This window comes from Oncorhynchus kisutch, unplaced genomic scaffold (assembly GCF_002021735.2).
Source record: "Oncorhynchus kisutch isolate 150728-3 unplaced genomic scaffold, Okis_V2 Okis06b-Okis10b_hom, whole genome shotgun sequence".
Lineage (NCBI taxonomy): Eukaryota > Metazoa > Chordata > Actinopteri > Salmoniformes > Salmonidae > Oncorhynchus > Oncorhynchus kisutch.
Window position 1 is genome coordinate 4063845 of NW_022261983.1, and position 21878 is coordinate 4085722.

Genomic DNA, 21878 nt, shown 5'->3' on the forward strand with positions numbered 1-21878 from the left:
ATCAGTAGATGTTCCACGACATGTAGATTCTGATCTGTGATTGGCCAATTGTGCCCTTTTTACAGCTGAGAGTGTCAGAGAAGACAATGGTGTGTGACCCTTGACCCTCAACAAAGTGGACAGGTCGGTGCGTGTGAGAACTCCTACTCTCAGCCCAGATCAGTACTGATCCTGATACTGTTGAATTCACACAGGTTCCAGTGAAATAGGCCAACTCTTTCTATGAGACACATACACATAACAGAGAGGAAAATAAGGGCCTCAACCTCTCTTCTCCTCTCTCTCTCTCTCTCTCCTCTCCTCTCTCTCCCTCCTCTCCTCTCTCCTCTCTCTCTCACTATCTCCTCTCCTCTCTCTCCTCTCTCTCCTCCTCTCAGGTTCCAGTGAAATAAGAACAACTCTTTCTATGAGACACACACATAACAGAGAGGAAAATAAGGGCCTCAACCTCTCCTGTTCTCCTTCTCCTCCTCTCTCCTCTCTATCCTCTCTCTCCTCTCCTCTCTCTCCTCTCCCTCTCTCTACTCTCTCTTCTCCTCTCAGGATCCAGTGAAATAAGGCTAACTCTTTCTATGAGACACACACACATAACAGAGAGGAAAATAAGGGCGTCAACCTCTCCTGTCTCCTTTCTCCTCCTCTCTCTCTCTATCCTCTCTCTCTCCTCTCTCTCTCTCTCCTCCTCTCTCTCTCCTCTCCTCTCTCCTCTCTCTTCTCCTCTCAGGATCCAGTGAAATAAGGCTAACTCTTTCTATGAGACACATACACATAACAGAGAGGAAAAGAAGGGCCTCAACCAGCGTGAGATGAGGTACAAACCAAAATATTGTATGAGCTTGAGTGAGAGTTGTGCCTATTCCTTCTCAATGCGCACACACATATATGCCTTATAAGTGCTTTTCTAATGCGTTGTGATAGCCCTCAATGAAAATGTTACCGGCCAAACATCCCTCTCCAAAAGGTGTCCATTACAGTCGTCAAACACACTCTCCAACTCGAGCAGGAAAAGTTCATATTAGCTAAAAGAAAAGGTAAGTCTTTCATTGCTTTGTCGTATGATGAAGGCTGGTGATAACTCAAAGGGCCTTGGCTTGGCTGGGTGGGCGTGTGTGTTCTGTGTTCTCTGTGTGTGTGTGTGTGTGTGTGTGTGTGTGTGTGTGTGTGTGTGTGTGTGTGTGTGTGTGTGTGTGTGTGTGTGTGTGTGTGTGTGTGTGTGTGTGTGTGTGTGGTGTGTTGGTGCCTGTGTGTGTCTGTGTGTGTATGTGGGCAGAGTATAAGTTACACTCCACATGTTCTACAGGGAGAATAACAAAGAGCGGTAGCTGAAAACATACAAAGGCCCACTATGTTCTCGCTGCCTGGGAGTGACCCCAGCAGTAGGTTCCAGTAGCCTCCAGCTACAACACACACAGCATGGCGGCAGAGGCAGGACACCTGTGTTAGTCGTGAGAGGTGAACTGATCGGGCAGATAAGGACGGGGACGGCTGGTTGACCTTTCAGCTCCTGGCAGGGGACACTTCCTGTGCTGTCCTCCAATGGGGTTCTCTAATAGAGTGGGGTCAGGGAAGCTACTGTGCAGAACAATGACAGATTGGCACAAAATGTAATAGTTAAGTTGAGAAACCAGTTATTTGAGTGGGCTTGCATTATAATGTATTGTGCAGGTCAGATTCAAAATGCCAGATGAAATGCCTTGGGAAACAGTTGAAAAGATTGAGCAATCAATCAAAATCACATTAACGATACGTTTTCAATACGTTTTCAATACGTTTTCAATGTGTTTTACTGGACCTGATTGGCCATCCCATTAACGTGAATCATCATAGAGCACAACCGTTTAATTCCACTTCATTTTGTGTCCTGAAAAGCTGTCTGATTAGACAGTCTCAGACACGGATCCCTTCCTGTTGAAAACCACCCAGAATGTGTGGATTCTGTAGCTCCCATACAGTCTAATGATCCCCTCTAGATATGGTCTGTTCAGATGACATGTTTTAGCTTATACAACGTACACTAACCAATTGAGGGGTATTCAGAAAAACACAACCGCAGCTAAATCACAGTTTGCTTAATTCTGGTTTTCTACAGTATGTGAAAGACTTGATGTATGTCCCAAATGACACCCTATTCCCTATGAGCCCCAGTCAAAAGTAGTGCACTAAATAGCAAATAGGAGGATGCCATATGGGATGCAACCTTGAATCTCTACCTCTGGTCTGATTTCTGCCCTGCCTGTCAGAAACTGAGCATCTAAAAGAGGTTGACACTTCATTTAGTTGTCATGGTAGCATTGGCTTGTACTGCAGGCTGAGGGAACACACTGAGGGGAGGGGATAGCCCAAAGCATAACATAGCTGAGAACTGACTGTTATATGATGACAAAGTAACCACTTGTGTTATCATATCAACCATTAGTGTAACACAAAATAAGTACTTAAAGAATGATCTAAGATCAGATTGTTTTACCTCCAATACTGGCCTGAACCATTAATGGAGATAAGAGTATATCTGACCCTGAATCAGTGGTTAAAGGCAACTTCTACTACATTGGCAGTGAGGAGAGGGTTAAAGCTGAGAGCAGGGCAGGCATTGAAGCTCCTCACCTCCTCTGTATAGAGAAGAGAGGACAGGCTGTGTGGATATCTACTCCTCCTCTGTAAAGAGAAGAGAGGCCAGGCTGTGTGGATATCTCCTCCTCTGTAAAGAGAAGAGAGGACCACTGTGTGGATATCTACTCCTCCTCTGTAAAGAGAAGAGAGGCCAGGCTGTGTGGATCTATCCTCCTCTGTAAAGAGAAGAGAGGCCAGGCTGTGTGGATATCCACCTCCTCTGTAAAGAGAAGAGAGGCCAGGCTGTGTGGATATCTACTCCTCTCTGTAAAGAGAAGAGAGGCCAGGCTGTGTGGATATCACTCCTCCTCTGTAAAGAGAAGAGAGGCCAGGCTGTGTGGATATCCACTCCTCCTCTGTAAGAGAAGAGAGGCCAGGCTGTGTGGATATCCACTCCTCCTCTGTAAAGAGAAGAAAGGCCAGGCTGTGGATATCCACTCCTCCTCTGTCTACGCTAGCTTCACATTCTACTATAGTGGCGAATCCTTATTGAGGCTAGCTTCACATTCCACTATAGTGCAATCCCTTATTGAGGCTAGCTTCACATTCTACTATAGTGGCAATCCTTATTGAGGCTAGCTTCACTTTCCACTATAGTGGTGAATCTTATTGAGGCTAGCTTCACATTCTACTATAGTGGCGAATCCTTATGAGGCTAGCTTCACATTCCACTATAGTGGTGAATCCTTATTGAGGCTAGCTTCACATTCCACTGTAGTGGTGAATCCTTATTGAGGCTAGCTTCACATTCCACTGTAGTGGCGAATCCTTATTGAGGCTAGCTTCACATTCTACTTAGTGGGGCGAATCCTTATTGAGGCTAGCTTCACATTCCACTATAGTGGTGAATCCTTATTGAGGCTAGCTTCACATTCCACTATGTAGTGGTGAATCCTTATTGAGGCTAGCTTCACATTCCACTGTAGTGGCGAATCCTTATTGAGGCTAGCTTCACATTCACTATGGTTGGAATCCTTATTGAGGCTAGCTTCACATTCCACTGTAGTGGCGAATCCTTATTGAGCTAGCTTCACATTCCACTATAGTGGCGAATCCTTATTGAGGCTAGCTTCACATTCTACTGTAGTGGCGAATCCTTATTGAGGCTAGCTTCACATTCTACTGTAGTGGTTGAATCCTTATTGAGGCTAGCTTCACATTTCCACTGTAGTGGCGAATCCTTATTGAGGCTAGCTTCACATTCTACTATAGTGGCGAATCCTTATTGAGGCTAGCTTCACATTCTACTGTAGTGGCGAATCCTTATTGAGGCTAGCTTCACATTCTACTATAGTGGCGAATCCTTATTGAGGCTAGCTTCACATTCTACTGTAGTGGCGAATCCTTATTGAGGCTAGCTTCACATTCTACTATAGTGGCGAATCCTTATTGAGGCTAGCTTCACATTCTACTATAGTGGCGAATCCTTATTGAGGCTAGCTTCACATTCTACTATAGTGGCGAATCCTTATTGAGGCTAGCTTCACATTCCACTGTAGTGGCAAATCCTTATTGAGGCTAGCTTCACATTCCACTGTAGTGGCGAATCCTTATTGAGGCTAGCTTCACATTCCACTATAGTGGCGAATCCTTATTGAGGCTAGCTTCACATTCTACTGTAGTGGCGAATCCTTATTGAGGATAGCTTCACATTCTACTGTAGTGGTGAATCCTTATTGAGGCTAGCTTCACATTCCACTATAGTGGCGAATCCTTATTGAGGATACTCTTCACATTCTACTATAGTGGTGAATCCTTATTGAGGCTAGCTTCACATTCTACTGTAGTGGCAAATCCTATTGAGGCTAGCTTCACATTCTACTATAGTGGCGAATCCTTATTGAGGCTAGCTTCACATTCTACTGTAGTGCCGAATCCTTATTGAGGCTAGCTTCACATTCTACTATAGTGCGAATCCTTATTGAGGCTAGCTTCACATTCTACTATAGTGGTGAATCCTTATTGAGGCTAGCTTCACATTCTACTATAGTGGCGAATCCTTATTGAGGCTAGCTTCACATTCTACTATAGTGGCGAATCCTTATTGAGGCTAGCTTCACATTCCACTGTAGTGGTGAATCCTTATTGAGGCTAGCTTCACATTCCACTGTAGTGGCGAATCCTTATTGAGGCTAGCTTCACATTCTACTGTAGTGGTGAATCCTTATTGAGGCTAGCTCACATTCTACTGTAGTGTTGAATCCTTATTGAGGCTAGCTTCACATTCTACTATAGTGGCGAATCCTTATTGAGGCTAGCTTCACATTCTACTATATGGCGAATCCTTATTGAGGCCAGCTTCACATTCTACTATAGTGGCGAATCCTTATTGAGGCTAGCTTCACATTCTACTGTAGTGTGAATCCTTTTGAGGCTAGCTTCACATTCTACTGTAGTGGCGAATCCTTATTGAGGCTAGCTTCACATTCTACTGTAGTGGCGAATCCTTATTTGAGGCTAGCTTCACATTCCACTGTAGTGGCGATCCTTATTGAGGCTAGCTTCACATTCTACTGTAGTGGCGAATCCTTATTGAGGCTAGCTTCACATTCCACTATAGTGGCAGATCCTTATTGAGGCTAGCTTCACATTCTACTGTAGTGGCGAATCCTTATTGAGGCTAGCTTCACATTCTACTGTAGTGGCGAATCCTTATTGAGGCTAGCTTCACATTCTACTGTAGTGGCGAATCCTTATTGAGGCTAGCTTCACATTCTACTGTAGTGGCAGAATCCTTATTGAGGCTAGCTTCACATTCTACTGTAGTGGCGAATCCTTATTGAGGCTAGCTTCACATTCTACTATAGTGGCGAATCCTTATTGAGGCTAGCTTCACATTCTACTATAGTGGCGAATCCTTATTGAGGCTAGCTTCACATTCTACTGTAGTGGCGAATCCTTATTGAGGCTAGCTTCACATTCTACTGTAGTGCGAATCCTTATTGAGGCTAGCTTCACATTCTACTCTGTAGTGGCGAATCCTTATTGAGGCTAGCTTCACATTCTACTATAGTGGCGAATCCTTATTGAGGCTAGCTTCACATTCCACTGTAGTGGCGAATCCTTATTGAGGCTAGCTTCACATTCTACTATAGTGGCGAATCCTTATTGAGGCTAGCTTCACATTCCACTGTAGTGGCGAATCCTTATTGAGGCTAGCTTCACATTCCACTGTAGTGGTGAATCCTTATTGAGGCTAGCTTCACATTCCACTGTAGTGGTGAATCCTTATTGAGGCTAGCTTCACATTCCACTGTAGTGGTGAATCCTTATTGAGGCTAGCTTCACATTCCACTGTAGTGGGAATCCTTATTGAGGCTAGCTTCACATTCTACTATAGTGGCGAATCCTTATTGAGGCTAGCTTCACATTCCACTATAGTGGCGAATCCTTATTGAGGCTAGCTTCACATTCCAATATGTGGCGAATCCTTATGAGGCTAGCTTCACATTCCACTATGGTGGTGAATCCTTATTGAGGCTAGCTTCACATTCCACTATAGTGGCGAATCCTTATTGAGGCTAGCTTCACATTCCACTGTAGTGGCGAATCCTTATTGAGGCTAGCTTCACATCCACTGTAGTGGTGAATCCTTATTGAGGCTAGCTTCACATTCTACTATAGTGGCAAATCCTTATTGAGGCTAGCTTCACATTCTACTGTAGCATCGAATCCTTTTTGAGGCTAGCTTCACATTCCCCTGTAGTGTGAATCCTTATTGAGGCTAGCTTCACATTCCACTGTATGGTGAATCCTTATTGAGGCTAGCTTCACATTCCACTGTAGTGGCGAATCCTTATTGAGGCTAGCTTCACATTCCACTATAGTGGCGAATCCTTATTGAGGCTAGCTTCACATTCTACTGTGGTGGCGAATCCTTATTGAGGCTAGCTTCACATTCTACTGTAGTGGCGAATCCTTATTGAGGCTAGCTTCACATTCTACTGTAGTGGCGAATCCTTATTGAGGCTAGCTTCACATTCTACTATAGTTGCGGATCCTTATTGAGGCTAGCTTCACATTCTACTGTATTGGCGAATCCTTATTGAGGCTAGCTTCACATTCTACGTAGTGGCAATCCTTATGAGGCTAGCTTCACATTCTACTATAATGGCGAATCCTTATTGAGGCTAGCTTCACATTCCACTGTAGTGGCGATCCTTATTGAGGCTAGCTTCACATTCCACTGTAGTGGCAGATCCTTATTGAGGATAGCTTCACATTCTACTAAGGTGGCGAATCCTTATTGAGGCTAGCTTCAATTCCACTGTAGTGGCAGATCCTTTTTGAGGATAGCTTCACACATTACACTCACAGAAGTTCCAAAAATATGATGTGCAAATAGTTAAAGTACAAAAAGGGAGATAAATAAGCATAAATATGGGTTGTATTTACAATGGTGTTTGTTCTTCACTGGTTGCCCTTTTCTTCACTGGTTCCCTTTTCTTGTGGCAACAGATCACAAATGTTGCTGCTGTGATGGCACACTGTGGTATTTCACCAATAGATATGGGAGTTTATCAAATTAGATTGGTTTTCGAATTCTTGGTGGGTCTGTGTAATCTGAGGGAAATATGTGTCTCTAATATGGTCATACATTTGGCAGAGGTTAGGAAGTACAGCTCAGTTTCCACCTCATTTTGTGGGCAGTGAGCACATAGCCTGTCTTCTCTTGAGAGCCAGGTCTGCCTACGGTGGCCTTTCTCAATTGCAAGGCTATGCTCACTGAGTCTGTACATAGTCCAAGCTTTCCTACGTGTGGGTCAGTCACAGTGGTCAGGTATTCTGCCACTGTGTATTCTCTGTTAAGGCCAAATAGCATTCCAGTTTGCCTCAGTTTTTTGTAAATTCTTTCCAATGTGTTATTTGGTGTTTTACGTTGTACACTGAGGATATTTTTGCAGAATTCTGCATGCAAAGTCTCAATTTGGTGTTTGTCCCATTTTGTGAATCCTTGTTTGGGTGTGCGGACCCCAGAACTCACAACCATAAAGGGCAATGTGGTCTATAACTGATTCAAGTATTTTTAGCCAGATCCTAATTGGTATGAGAAGACTTTGCCTATGTTTGGGTTTGTTTGTCACTCTCTCTCTCTCTCTCTCTCGTCTCTCTCTCTCTCTCTCTCTCTCTCTCTCTCTCTCTCTCTCTCTTATCCTCTCCCCACTCTTCTCTCTTAGCCTGTCTTAAAACTTGTTTTCCAGGGCCTCCCAAGTGGCACAGCGATCTAAGGCACTGCAGTGTTTGAGGCGTCACTACAGATCTCGGTTTGATCCTGGGCTGTGTCGGAGCCGGCCACGACCGGAGACCCATGAGGCGGCGCACAATTGGCCCAGCCCAATCCGGGTTAGGGGAGCTGTACGGTGTTTCCTAAACAAGCAGTGTGTCAAGAAGCAGTGCGGCTTTGGAGGACGCATGGCTCTCGAACTTTGCCTCTCCTGTGTCCGTACGGGAGTTGCAGCGATGGGACAAGACTGTAACTACCAATGGATATCACGAAAAAGGGGTAAAAAGTACAAAAAAAAATTAAATAATAACTTGTTGCCCAAACACACTAAGACAGTCGTGAAGAGGGCACAACGAAACCTATTCCGCCTCAAGAAAAGATTTAAAAGATTTGGCATGGGTCCTCAGATCCAGCTGCATCATCGAGAGAATCCTGACTGGTTGCATCACTGCCTGGTATGGCAACTGCTCGGCCTCTGACCGCAAGGTACCACAGAGGGTAGTGCGTATGTCCCAGTACATCACTGGGACCAAGCTTCCTGCCATCCAGGACCTCTATACCAGGCGGTGTCAGAGGAAGGCCCTAAAAATTGTCAAAGACTCCAGCCACCCTAGTCATGGACTGTTCTCTCTGCTACCGCACGGCAAGCGGTACCGGAGCACCAAGTCTAGGTCCAAGAGGCTACTAAACAGCTTCTACCTCCAAGCCATAAGACTCTTTTTTTCCCTTCAAACTTCTTAAAGCGTTGTTGGTTAAGGGCTTGTCAGTAAGCATTTCACTGTAAGGTCTGCACCTGTTGTATTCGGCGCATGTGACAAATAACATTTGATTTGATTTGATAAAGGCACCCACCACGTGATCAGCTGATTGTCAGCCAGAAGGAACAGAAGAGTACAGTTAAAGTCCTCATGACCAATGTGCTCCTCACAGTTTATCAGAAATATTGAGGCAAATTCAGGGGTGTGAATGATCAGTAGATGTTCCACGACATGTAGATTCTGATCTGTGATTGGCCAATTGTGCCCTTTTTACAGCTGAGAGTGTCAGAGAAGACAATGGTGTGTGACCCTTGACCCTCAACAAAGTGGACAGGTCGGTGCGTGTGAGAACTCCTACTCTCAGCCCAGATCAGTACTGATCCTGATACCTGTTGAATTCACACAGGTTCCAGTGAAATAAGGCCAACTCTTTCTATGAGACACATACACATAACAGAGAGGAAAATAAGGGCCTCAACCTCTCTTCTCCTCTCTCTCTCTCTCTCTCCTCTCCTCTCCCTCCCTCCTCTCTCTCTCCTCTCTCTCTCACTATCTCCTCTCCTCTCCTCTCCTCTCTCTCCTCCTCTCAGGTTCCAGTGAAATAAGAACAACTCTTTCTATGAGACACACAATACAAGAGAGGAAAATAAGGGCCTCAACCTCTCCTGTCTCCTTTTCTCCTCCTCTCTCTCTCTATCCTCTCTCTCCTCTCCTCTCTCTCCCTCTCCTCTCTCTACTCTCTCTTCTCCTCTCAGGATCCAAGTGAAATAAGGCTAACTCTTTCTATGAGACACACACACATAACAGAGAGGAAAATAAGGGCGTCAACCTCTCCTGTCCTCCTTTCTCCTCCTCTCTCTCTCTATCCTCTCTCTCCTCTCTTCTCTCTCTCCTCCTCTCTCTCTCCTCTCCTCTCTCTCCTCTCTCTTCTCCTCTCAGGATCCAGTGAAATAAGGCTAACTCTTTCTATGAGACACATACACATAACAGAGAGGAAAAGAAGGGCCTCAACCAGCGTGAGATGAGGTACAACACAAAATATTGTATGAGCTTGAGTGAGAGTTGTGCCTATTCCTTCTCAATGCGCACACACATATAATGCCTTATAAGTGCTTTTCTAATGCGTTGTGATAGCCCTCAATGAAAATGTTACCGGCCAACATCCCTCTCCAAAGGTGTCCATTACAGTCGTCAAACACACTCTCCAACTCGAGCAGGAAAAGTTCATATTAGCTAAAGAAAAGGTAAGTCTTTCATTGCTTTGTCGTATGATGAAGGCTGGTGATAACTCAAAGGGCCTTGGCTTGGCTGGGTGGGCGTGTGTGTTCTGTGTTCTCTGTGTGTGTGTGTGTGTGTGTGTGTGTGTGTGTGTGTGTGTGTGTGTGTGTGTGTGTGTGTGTGTGTGTGTGTGTGTGTGTGTGTGTGTGTGTGTGTGTGTGTGTGTTGGTGCCTGTGTGTGTGTCTGTGTGTGTATGTGGGCAGAGTATAAGTTACACTCCACATGTTCTACAGGGAGAATAACAAAGAGCGGTAGCTGAAAACATACAAAGGCCCACTATGTTCTCGCTGCCTGGGAGTGACCCCAGCAGTAGGTTCCAGTAGCCTCCAGCTACAACACACACAGCATGGCGGCAGAGGCAGGACACCTGTGTTAGTCGTGAGAGGTGAACTGATCGGGCAGATAAGGACGGGGACGGCTGGTTGACCTTTCAGCTCCTGGCAGGGGACACTTCCTGTGCTGTCCTCCAATGGGGTTCTCTAATAGAGTGGGGTCAGGGAAGCTACTGTGCAGAACAATGACAGATTGGCACAAAATGTAATAGTTAAGTTGAGAAACCAGTTATTTGAGTGGGCTTGCATTATAATGTATTGTGCAGGTCAGATTCAAATGCCAGATGAAATGCCTTGGGAAACAGTTGAAAAGATTGAGCAATCAATCAAAATCACATTAACGATACGTTTTCAATACGTTTTCAATACGTTTTCAATGTGTTTTTACTGGACCTGATTGGCCATCCCATTAACGTGAATCATCATAGAGCACAACCGTTAATTCCACTTCATTTGTGTCCTGAAAAGCTGTCTGATTAGACAGTCTCAGACACGGATCCCTTCCTGTTGAAAACCACCCAGAATGTGTGGATTCTGTAGCTCCCATACAGTCTAATGATCCCCTCTAGATATGGTCTGTTCAGATGACATGTTTTAGCTTATACAACGTACACTAACCAATTGAGGGGTATTCAGAAAACACAACCGCAGCTAAATCACAGTTTGCTTAATTCTGGTTTTCTACAGTATGTGAAAGACTTGATGTATGTCCCAAATGACACCCTATTCCCTATGAGCCCCAGTCAAAAGTAGTGCACTAAATAGCAAATAGGAGGATGCCATATGGGATGCAACCTTGAATCTCTACCTCTGGTCTGATTTCTGCCCTGCCTGTCAGAAACTGAGCATCTAAAAAGAGGTTGACACTTCATTTAGTTGTCATGGTAGCATTGGCTTGTACTGCAGGCTGAGGGAACACACTGAGGGGAGGGGATAGCCCAAAGCATAACATAGCTGAGAACTGACTGTTATATGATGACAAAGTAACCACTTGTGTTATTCATATCAACCATTAGTGTAACACAAAATAAGTACTTAAAGAATGATCTAAGATCAGATTGTTTTACCTCCAATACTGGCCTGAACCATTAATGGAGATAAGAGTATATCTGACCCTGAATCAGTGGTTAAAGGCAACTTCTACTACATTGGCAGTGAGGAGAGGGTTAAAGCTGAGAGCAGGGCAGGCATTGAAGCTCCTCACCTCCTCTGTATAGAGAAGAGAGGACAGGCTGTGTGGATATCTACTCCTCCTCTGTAAAGAGAAGAGAGGCCAGGCTGTGTGGATATCCTCTCCTCCTCTGTAAAGAGAAGAGAGGACCAGCTGTGTGGATATCTACTCCTCCTCTGTAAAGAGAAGAGAGGCCAGGCTGTGTGGATATCTACTCCTCCTCTGTAAAGAGAAGAGAGGCCAGGCTGTGTGGATATCCACTCCTCCTCTGTAAAGAGAAGAGAGGCCAGGCTGTGTGGATATCTACTCCTCCTCTGTAAAGAGAAGAGAGGCCAGGCTGTGTGGATATCCACTCCTCCTCTGTAAAGAGAAGAGAGGCCAGGCTGTGTGGATATCCACTCCTCCTCTGTAAAGAGAAGAGAGGCCAGGCTGTGTGGATATCCACTCCTCCTCTGTAAAGAGAAGAAAGGCCAGGCTGTGTGGATATCCACTCCTCCTCTGTCTACCCAAACAATTTCACCCACCACAGAAATCTGCTCTCTCTCTGGAATTTCCTCTCACTGCCTAAACGCCCTCAGAATGTAAAAGACAGTAAGAAAGAGAGAGAATGTAAAAGAAAGAAAGAGTGTGTGTGTGTGTGTGCGTGTGCATGTGTGCGTGCGTGTGTGTGTGTGTGTGCGTGGGTGTGTGTGTGTGGGGAGGGGGGAGGACTACTTCACTCCATGGCACAGGAGCAGTGGGACCTTGCCTGACCCCTCACCCTCCATGGATTCCTCTGCTCTATCGATCACGACATACATTCAGTCTGAAACTGGCAGCCTAGAGGTCGTTTGTGTCACTTCAAAATGTACAAATCAAATTCATCACCGATTGGATCGTCTCTAACAAATCTAACCAGTCGGGGTATCAACGTTAATAACGTCATCATGTAGGCCGGCTCTGGTCCAACCACTCGGTTTCTGGGACCAATCAGAACGTCCAGAAAGTGTTCGCATTGAAGAGATTGTAGTGGAAGGAAGCAAATCCAGACTCATAGTGGAGAAGGAAGGTCAGTTTGGCTGGAGTGATGTAAATGAGGTAGCCAGGCAAAGTGGGACCTACATTAACTCTAGTTTGTTTACGTAGACTATTCCTAAATCATTGCTGTTCTCCTGAGGTGGCTGCCATCTTCAGCAGCAGTACTACAGGACATCAGAGCATAAGATCAACCTAAGAGCCCCTTCAATAGAGCACAAACTCACATATTCAGACATTGGCTGGCCCTCGCTTCATACTCGTCGCCAAACCCACTGGCTCCAGGTCATCTACAAGTCTCTGCTAGGTAAAGCCCCGCCTTATCTCAGCTCACTGGTCATCATAGCCTCACCCACCTGTAGCACGCACTCAAGCAGGTATATCTCACTGGTCACTCCAAAAAGCCAATTCTTCCTTTGGCCGCTTCTCCTTCCAGTTCTCTGCTGCTAATGACTGGAACGAACTGCAAAAATCACTAAGCTGGAGACTCTTACCTCCCTCACTAGCTTTAAGCACCAGCTGTCAGAGCAGCTCACAGATCACTGCACCTGTACATAGCCCATCTGTTAATAGCCCAATCTACCTCATCCCCATACTGTATTTATTTATTTATCTTGCTCCTTTGCACCCCAGTATCTCTACTTGCACATTCATCTTCTGCACACCCTACCATTCCAGTGTTTAATTGCTATATTGTAATTACTTCACCACCATGGCCTATTTATTGCCTTACCTCTCTTATCCTACCTCATTTGCACACACTCTATATAGACTTCTCTACTGTATTATTGATTGTATGTTTGTTTATTCCATGTGTAACTCTGTGTTGTTGTCTGTGTCAAACTGATTTGCTTTATCTTGGCCAGGTCGCAGTTGCAAATGAGATATTGTTCTCAACTAGCCTACCTGGTTACATAAAATAAAATAAGTAGAATACATTCTAATTCACAATGTCTGCCGCTTAGCAGACATTTTAATCCAAAGCGACATACAGTCACGCATGCAAACATTTTCGTATGGGTGGCCACAGCGGGAATCCAACCCACCACCAATGGTCTACCAACTGAGTCTCACCGGACCGCTTTTATCAAACAAAGCAGGACACACTAGTTTGAGCTGAGAACAGCTGAAGGCCCCAGTGGCCTGGTCAGTAGACCCAGGGTTGTGTCAGGATGAGGTCATAGCTGAGGTCATGTCTGAGGTCATCACCAGACTGTGGGAGGTCCCTGTCCTCTGAGTCTCCTACTACCACAGCACCCTGTCCTCTGAGTCTCCTGCTACCACAGCTCCCTGTCCTCTGAGTCTCCTACTAGCACCCTGTCCTCTGGGTGTCCTACTACCACAGCACCCTGTCCTCTGAGTCTCCTACTACCACAGCACCCTGTCCTCTGAGTCTCCTACTACCACAGCACCCTGTCCTCTGAGTCTCCTACTACCACAGCACCCTGTCCTCTGAGTCTCCTACTACCACAGTACCCTGTCCTCTGAGTCTCCTACTACCACAGCACCCTGTTCTCTGAGTCTCCTACTACCACAGCACCCTGTCCTCTGAGTCTCCTACTAGCACCCTGTCCTCTGAGTCTCCTACTACCACAACACTCTGTCCTCTGAGTCTCCTACTACCACAGCACCCTGTCCTCTCAGTCTCCTACTACCACAGCACCTGTCCTCTGAGTCTCCTACTACCACAGCACCCTGTCCTCTGAGTCTCCTACTAGCACCCTGTCCTCTGAGTCTCCTACTACCACAACACCCTGTCCTCTGAGTCTCCTACTATCACAGTACCCTGTCCTCTGAGTCTCCTACTACCACAGCACCCTGTCCTCTGAGTCTCCTACTACCACAGCACCCTGTCCTCTGAGTCTCCTACTACCACAGTACCCTGTCCTCTGAGTCTCCTACTACCACAGCACCCTGTCCTCTGAGTCTCCTACTACCACAGTACCCTGTTCTCTGAGTCTCCTACTACCACAGCACCTTGTCCTCTGAGTCTCCTACTACCACAGCACCCTGTCCTCTGAGTCTCCTACTACCACAGTACCCTGTCCTTTGAGTCTCGAACTACCACAGCACCCTGTCCTCTGAGTCTCCTATTACCACAGCACCTTGTCCTCTGAGTCTCCTACTACCACAGTACCCTGTCCTCTGAGTCTCCTACTACCACAGCACCCTGTCCTCTGAGTCTCCTACTACCACAGCATCAGATAGTGACCATCCTTTAGGTTTTCACTCCAACCCTAATCTAGCACATCTGATTCTAATAATTAGCTGGTTGACGAACTGAACCAGTTTAGTTACAACTGGGGTTGGAGTGAAAACCTACAGGAGGATAGCTTTCCAGGAACAGGGTTGGAGTGAAAACCTACAGGAGGATAGCTTTCCAGGAACAGGGTTGGAGTGAAAACCTACAGGAGGATAGCTTTCCAGGAACAGGCTTGGAGTGAAAACCTACAGGAGGATAGCTTTCCAGGAACAGGGTTGGAGAGCCCTGAGTTAGGATGACCGTATGGAAGAGTGACACATTTAACCTCACACAGTAGTGACAGTCAGAGACACCTCTCTTTCTATCTCTCCTTTGTGTTTATCACATCACAGACATCGGAGAGTGAAGCACACACACACACACACACACACACATACACACACACACACACAGATACGTTCTGCATAATTGAGTTGTGACACAAAAGACAGTAGCTCATTAGCTTTGACAACAACAGAAATAACAATGCTTTTAACACAGACTTATACCAGCACTTTGACAGCATTCCAGTCAGCATCTGACAGCTTTTCTTCACTTTCCTCATCATTTCTTTTCCTCTTCCTGTATTCCTTTCCTTCATCTCAACTATTGTTTGTGTTGAGTCTTTCTTCAGAAAGTGAAATCAGTATGCCACTGGTTGCAGCAGGCAGTTCCAGGGAGTGAGCAGTGAGCACATAGCACTAGATACCTGGCGTTGACAGGGATCAGCTCTGGACAAGTGTGGAATAGTGCCTAATGGGCATGTGCTTGTGAAGTACGCAGGCAGACACAGACATGGGAGAGGTGTCAGCCTGTCAGTAAAGCCCACGGCTGGAGACGTACAGAGGATGGACGAGGCGCTGAGAGACGAACAGAAGGAGGAGAAGGAGGAGAGGAGGAGAGGGATGACAGAGGGAATCTGTGCCAGGGGCAGAGAGATGAAATGGGGAAGAAAGCCCCTAAAAAGGAGGGAGGGATGTGGGGAAAGCGAGAGGTGGAGACGGTGGTGGTAGGATGGGGGAGGGAGAAGAGAGCCAGGTGTTACTCTCACAGCCGTGGTCAGTTGCTGAGTTTCTTCTAAAGGGATCTCTCTCTTTCCCTCTCCTTCTCTCTTGCTAGGGGTGGAGGGAGGTTTCACTGGAGGTACTATTGTGTCTCCCCTGTATAAATAGTTTGATTTGATTTGTGTTTTTGTAGTGAGGATGTCTCAATAAAGAGCAGTAAAAAGTCAAGTTTCTCTCTCTCTCTCGCTCTCTCTCTCTCTCTCTCTCTGAGTTCCCCTGCCGGTCGTCCAGTGCCTTTAGAGAGCCTTATAAAGAGCTTCTAAATCAATAGCACACTGTGCTCTGAACTGAACACTCTCTCACACACCATATGCCCACATGACCTCCATGGCTGACACACACGCAGCTCACAGCCGCTACAGAAAGAGAGTGAGAGAGAATAGTTGACCTGAAGAAGCAGTTGAAAAGTTGAAAAGGCAGCATTCCAAATGTAATGTTCCATTTCAATACCCACATTCAACATATAGAACTCTCAATGAAAAATACCCTCTATTTAAAAATATATAATAGAAAGTTTGGATATGATGTGTCCTCATGCAGGACTGAAGATGTTCCCTATAAGAGCAGTAAAGAAAAGACAGAAAGACAGAAAAAGAGGAGAAGAAGAGTCCAAAAGAGAAGACTAACCTTCAAAGTCTGATAGGATTCCTTCCAAGTGAACATTGACAGTGGAATCAGACATTTTGTGGTTGAATCTGAGGGAGCAGGAATCCCTTATTCCCAAGCAAGGCAAAGTCTCCCAGACGCTGTCTCCCGCTTTAAACAAATCCCAAATTAGGAGCCCATGCGGGGGGCAGACAGAGGTATCAGCTCACTGATCCAAGAGTCCCTTTTTTAAATCCACAAACTTTTTTCCTCCCTCTCTTCTCGTCCTCCTCCTCCCTCTTCCACTTTCAGAGCTGCTGTTGTTGCTGCAGAGCTTGGAATGAGAGAGCGATGACAACCCCCCACGCCCTCTCTCTCACTCTCTCCAGTTCTCTCCCGTTCTCTCTTTCTTCCTCCCTCCTTCCCTCCTTCCCTACTCCTTCCCTTCCCTCCTTCCCTACTCCTTCCCTTCCCTCCTTCCCTACTCCTTCCCTTCCCTCTCTTGCTTTTCTTCCAGTGGTCTCTGTATTTACTCCTGTGTTATTCCTGCTCGTGAAGATGTATCACAACCACTCTTCATGCAGACGCATGCTCACACACATTAGAAGGCATGCACATTCACCAGTCACATGTGCACACACCCATGAGCAAAGACGATCACTCACACGTGTGCACATACTCATGGGTAGACTCACTTGTTTAATCTTTCACAAATATATACTAACTGTAAATATACACAACTTTGAAGCAAGGAACACAACTTTGAAGCAATACAGATTCTCTGTGTGCAATGCTGTGAGGAAAATAAAAACAGTTGAAGGAAAAATACAGTGCCTTCAGAAAGTATTCACACCCCTTAAATTTTCTACATTTTGTTGCGTAAAAAGTGGGATTAAAATGGATTTAATTGTAATTTTTTTGTCAACGATCTAAACAAAATACGCTGTAATGTCGAAGTGGAAAAAAAAATCTAGCATTTGTAAAAAATGTATTAAAAATAAAACACTAATATATCTTGATTAGATAAGTATTCAACCCCCTGAGCCAATACATGTTAGAATCACATTTGGCAACAATTACAGCTGTGAGTCTTTCTGGGTAAATCTCTGAGAGTTTTTATACAACGGGTGGGTCTAATCCTGAATACTGATTGGTTAAAAGCGTATTCCAGCCGGTGTCTATTCCACAAATTACCACAGGAAAAATCTATGACGTTAAAATGCCTATTTGCTCTGTTCCATCTGACTCTGCAATCCACTGTCTCATCAGCCCAGGCAGGGAAGTTATTCATCTGATCTCAATCCACTGTCTCATCAGCCCAGGCAGGGAAGTTATTCATTTGATCTCAATCCACTGTCTCATCAGCCCAGGCAGGGAAGTTATTCATCTGATCCCAATCCACTGTCTCATCAGCCCAGGCAGGGAAGTTATTCATCTGATCTCAATCCACTGTCTCATCAGCCCAGGCAGGGAAGTTATTTATCTGATCTCAATCCACTGTCTCATCAGCCCAGGCAGGGAAGTTATTCATTTGATCTCAATCCACTGTCTCATCAGCCCAGGCAGGGAAGTTATTCATCTGATCCCAATCCACTGTCTCATCAGCCCAGGCAGGGAAGTTATTAATCTGATCTCAATCCACTGTCTCATCAGCCCAGGCAGGGAAGTTATTAATCTGATCTCAATCCACTGTCTCATCAGCCCAGGCAGTGAAGTTATTCATCTGATCTCAATCCACTGTCTCATCAGCCCAGGCAGGGAAGTTATTCATCTGATCTCAATCCACTGTCTCATCAGCCCAGGCAGGGAAGTTATTCATCTGATCTCAATCCACTGTCTCATCAGCCCAGGCAGGGAAGTTATTCATCTGATCTCAATCCACTGTCTCATCAGCCCAGGCAGGGAAGTTATTCATTTGATCTCCACTGTAAAAAGTATCTAGACATGATCTCACATTTCTTTTAGACTAACATTTAGTTTTCAACAGAGGAGATGTGCATAAACCTTACTGTCTGTTTCTCCGACATTTGTAACATTGTTTCAATATTCAAATTCGATCTCCAACTGTCCCATAGTAATAAATGTGTAGGGGTCGGGAGTCGGGACGAGAGAGACAGGCAGCGTTCTCAGCATAATGAAATCATGAATCAGCTGGCATCATTTTTATGGATATATACAAAGAAATGTCAATTGAAAAAAGGTAAAATGAAACAAAGTGTAGCTACTTTGCAGTCTTTCCAGCTTCAGTTTGAAGTTATTGTGTTAGCTGTGTTGTTGTCTAGCTCCTCTAAACAACAGTGTCCTAATGAGAGAGCACATTTTCTATGCCAGGCGAAATCGTGCCTCATTAGCTCCTTGTTATGGATGTATCCAAATACATGTCACTAGAAAACAGCTTAAACCAATGCAGCTACTGTTGTTATTATTTGCACTGTTTGACGTGACTGTAAGTTAGCCATAATTGGCTAGCTAGCAAGCAAGGTAAATGTTGCAGCCAGAATGGCAATGGAACATTTAGAACGAACGACTGGGTCGTGTCCACAAATACAGAACCAAAAGACTGAATGACTAGGTTGTGTCCACAAATACAGAACCAAAAGACTGAACGACTGGGTCGTGTCCATAAATACAGAACCAAAAGACTGAACGACTGGGTCGTGTCCATAAATACAGAACCAAAAGACTGAACAACTGGGTCGTGTCCACAAATACAGAACCAAAAGACTGAACGACTGGGTCGTGTCCATAAATACAGAACCAAAAGACTGAACGACTGGGTCGTGTCCATAAATACAGAACCAAAAGACTGAACAACTGGGTCGTGTCCATAAATACAGAACCAAAAGACTGAATGACTAGGTCGCGTCTCTGGCAACCAAACCAATAGAACGAACGACCAGCTTGGGTAGCAACCCTAGATTTGTTTCGGGACTATATCCTGTGGAACGATGAAATAGTATGAATAAATTCATCAAAATATATATTTTTATGAAAATATGTCAATCATTATTTGAATATGTTGGTAACCCGTTGTATACAAGTGATAATGCCCTAGAAGCCGGAGTTTGGAGGAGATATTGGCACGGTTTGCCAACCCTCGACTTCGTCTCGGGCCTAACAACACCCGTGCCAATATATCCTTCAAACACCGGCTTCTCCGGCATTGTCACTTATTCTACACCTGCATTGTGCAACATTTGCCCATTATTCTTTATAAAATTCTTCAAGCTCTGTCAAATTGGTTGTTGATCATTGTTAGACAACCGTTTTCAGGTCTTGCCATATATTATCAAACAGATTTAAGTCAAAGTGCAACTCAGCCACTCATTCCCTGTCTTTGTAAGCAACTCCAGTGTAGATTTGACCTTGTGTTCTAGGTTATTGTCCTGCTGAAAGGTACATCAATCTCCCAGTGACTGGTGGAAAGCAGACTGAACCAAGTTTTCCTCTAGGATTTTGCCTGTGCTTAGTTCTATTACGTATTTTTTTATACTGAAAAACTCCCCATAGCATACCCATAACATGATGCAGCCACCACTATGCATGAAAATATGGAGAGTGGTACTCAGTAATGTGTTGTATTGGATTTGCACCAAACATAAAACGTTGTATTCAGGACAAAAAGTTATTTGATTTTCCACATTTTTAGCAGTTACTTTTTGTGCCTTGTTGCTAACAGCATGTATATTTTGGAATATGTTTATTCTGTACAGGCTTCTTTCTTTTCACTCTGTCATTTATGTTCGTATTGTGGAGTAACGACAATGTTGTTGATCCATCCTCAGTTTTCTCTTATCACAGCCATTAAACTGTAAAACTGTTTTAAAGTCACCATTTGCCTCATGATGAAATCCCTGAGCGGTTTCCTTCTTCTCCAGCAACTGAGAACGCCCCTATCTTTGTAGTGACTGAGTGTATTGATATACCATCCAGAGTGTAATTAATAACTTCCCCATGCTCAAAGGGATATTCAATGGCTGCTTTTTTACCTCTCTATCAATAGGTGCCCTTCTTTGCGATGCATTGGAAAACCTTAAATAAAAAATAAAAAGATGTCACCTTTATTTAACCAGGTAGGCTAGTTGAGAACAATTTGCAACTGCGACCTGGCCAAGATAAAGCATAGCAGTTCGACACATACAACAACACAGAGTTACACATGGAATAAACAAGTCAATAATACAGTAGAAAAAAGAAAACAAAAAGTCTATATACAGTGAGTGCAAATGAGGTAAGATAAGGGAGGTAAGGCAATAAATAGGCCATGGTGGCGAAGTAATTACAATATAGCAATTAAACACTGATGATGTGCAGAAGATGAATGTGGAAGTAGAGATCCTGGGGTGCAAAGGAGCAAGATAAATAAATAAATACAGTATGGGGATGAGGTAGTTGGATGGGCTGTTTACAGATGGGCTATGTACAGGTGCAGTGATCTGTGAGCTGCTTTGACAGGTGCTGCTTAAAGCTATTGAGGGAGATATGAGTCTTCAGCTTCAGTGATTTTTGCAGTTCATTCCAGTCATTGGCAGCAGAGAACTCGAAGGAAAGGCGGCCAAAGTAGGAATTGGCTTTGGGGGTGACAAGTGAGATATACCTGCTGGAGCGAGTGCTACGAATGGGTGCTGCTATGGTGACCAGTGAGCTGAGATAAGGCGGGGCTTTACCTAGCAGAGACTTGTAGATGACCTGGAGACAGTGGGTTTGGCGACGAGTATGAAGCGAGGGCCAGCCAACGAGAGCATACAGGTCGCAATGGTGGGTAGTATATATGGGGCTTTGGTGACAAAACGGATGGCACTGTGATAGACTGCATCCAATATGTTGAGTAGAGTGTTGGAGGCTATTTTATAGATGACATCACCGAAGTCGAGGATCGTCAGTTTTACGAGGGTATGTTTGGCAGCATGAATGAAGGATGCTTTGTTGTGAAATAGGAAGCAGATTCTAGATTTAATTTTGAATTGGAGATGCTTGATGTGAGTCTGGAAGGAGAGTTTACAGTCTAACCAGACACCTAGGTTTTTGTAGTTATTCACATATTCTAAGTTGGAGTCATCCAGAGTAGTGATTAATCTGTGTTTGACATTCACTTCTCAACTGAGGGACCTTACATATTATTGTAATTGTATGTGTGTGGTACAGAGATGAGGAAGCAAGGGTACATCCTCTCTGTCAGAGAGGGAGTGTGTTAGTGAGTGTGAAGGTACATCCTCTCTGTCAGAGTGGGAGTGTGTTAGTGTGTGTGAGGGTACATCCTCTCTGTCAGAGTGGGAGTGTGTTAGTGAGTGTGAAGGTACATCCTCTCTGTCAGAGTGGGAGTGTGTTAGTGAGTGTGAAGGTATATCCTCTCTGTCAGAGTGGGAGTGTGTTAGTGTGTATGATGGTCCATCCTCTCTGTCAGAGTGGGAGTGTGTTAGTGTGTGTGAGGGTACATCCTCTCTGTCGGAGTGGGAGTGTGTTAGTGTGTATAAGGGTACATCCTCTCTGTCGGAGTGGGAGTGTGTTAGTGTGTATAAGGGTCATCCTCTCTGTCAGAGTGGGAGTGTGTTAGTGTGTATGAGGGTCCATCCTCTCTGTCAGAGTGGGAGTGTGTTAG

At 44.9% G+C, this 21878-nt stretch overlaps 1 protein-coding gene across 4 annotated transcripts in view; it reads right to left on the minus strand.

Annotated features, from left to right (window-relative positions):
- Positions 1-21878, minus strand: part of LOC109876487 (septin-9) — a 139962-nt gene that overhangs the window by 78167 nt on the left and 39917 nt on the right. Inside the window, exon 1 of one of the 4 annotated variants that reach the window (XM_031813678.1) lies at positions 16322-16681. The exons of the other annotated variants lie outside the window; for them this stretch is intronic. Coding sequence (XP_031669538.1) covers positions 16322-16376 — 55 coding nt within the window. The 5' untranslated portion in view covers positions 16377-16681. Of the gene's footprint in view, positions 1-16321; positions 16682-21878 lie in introns of those variants that run through there. 4 annotated transcript variants of the gene reach the window in all.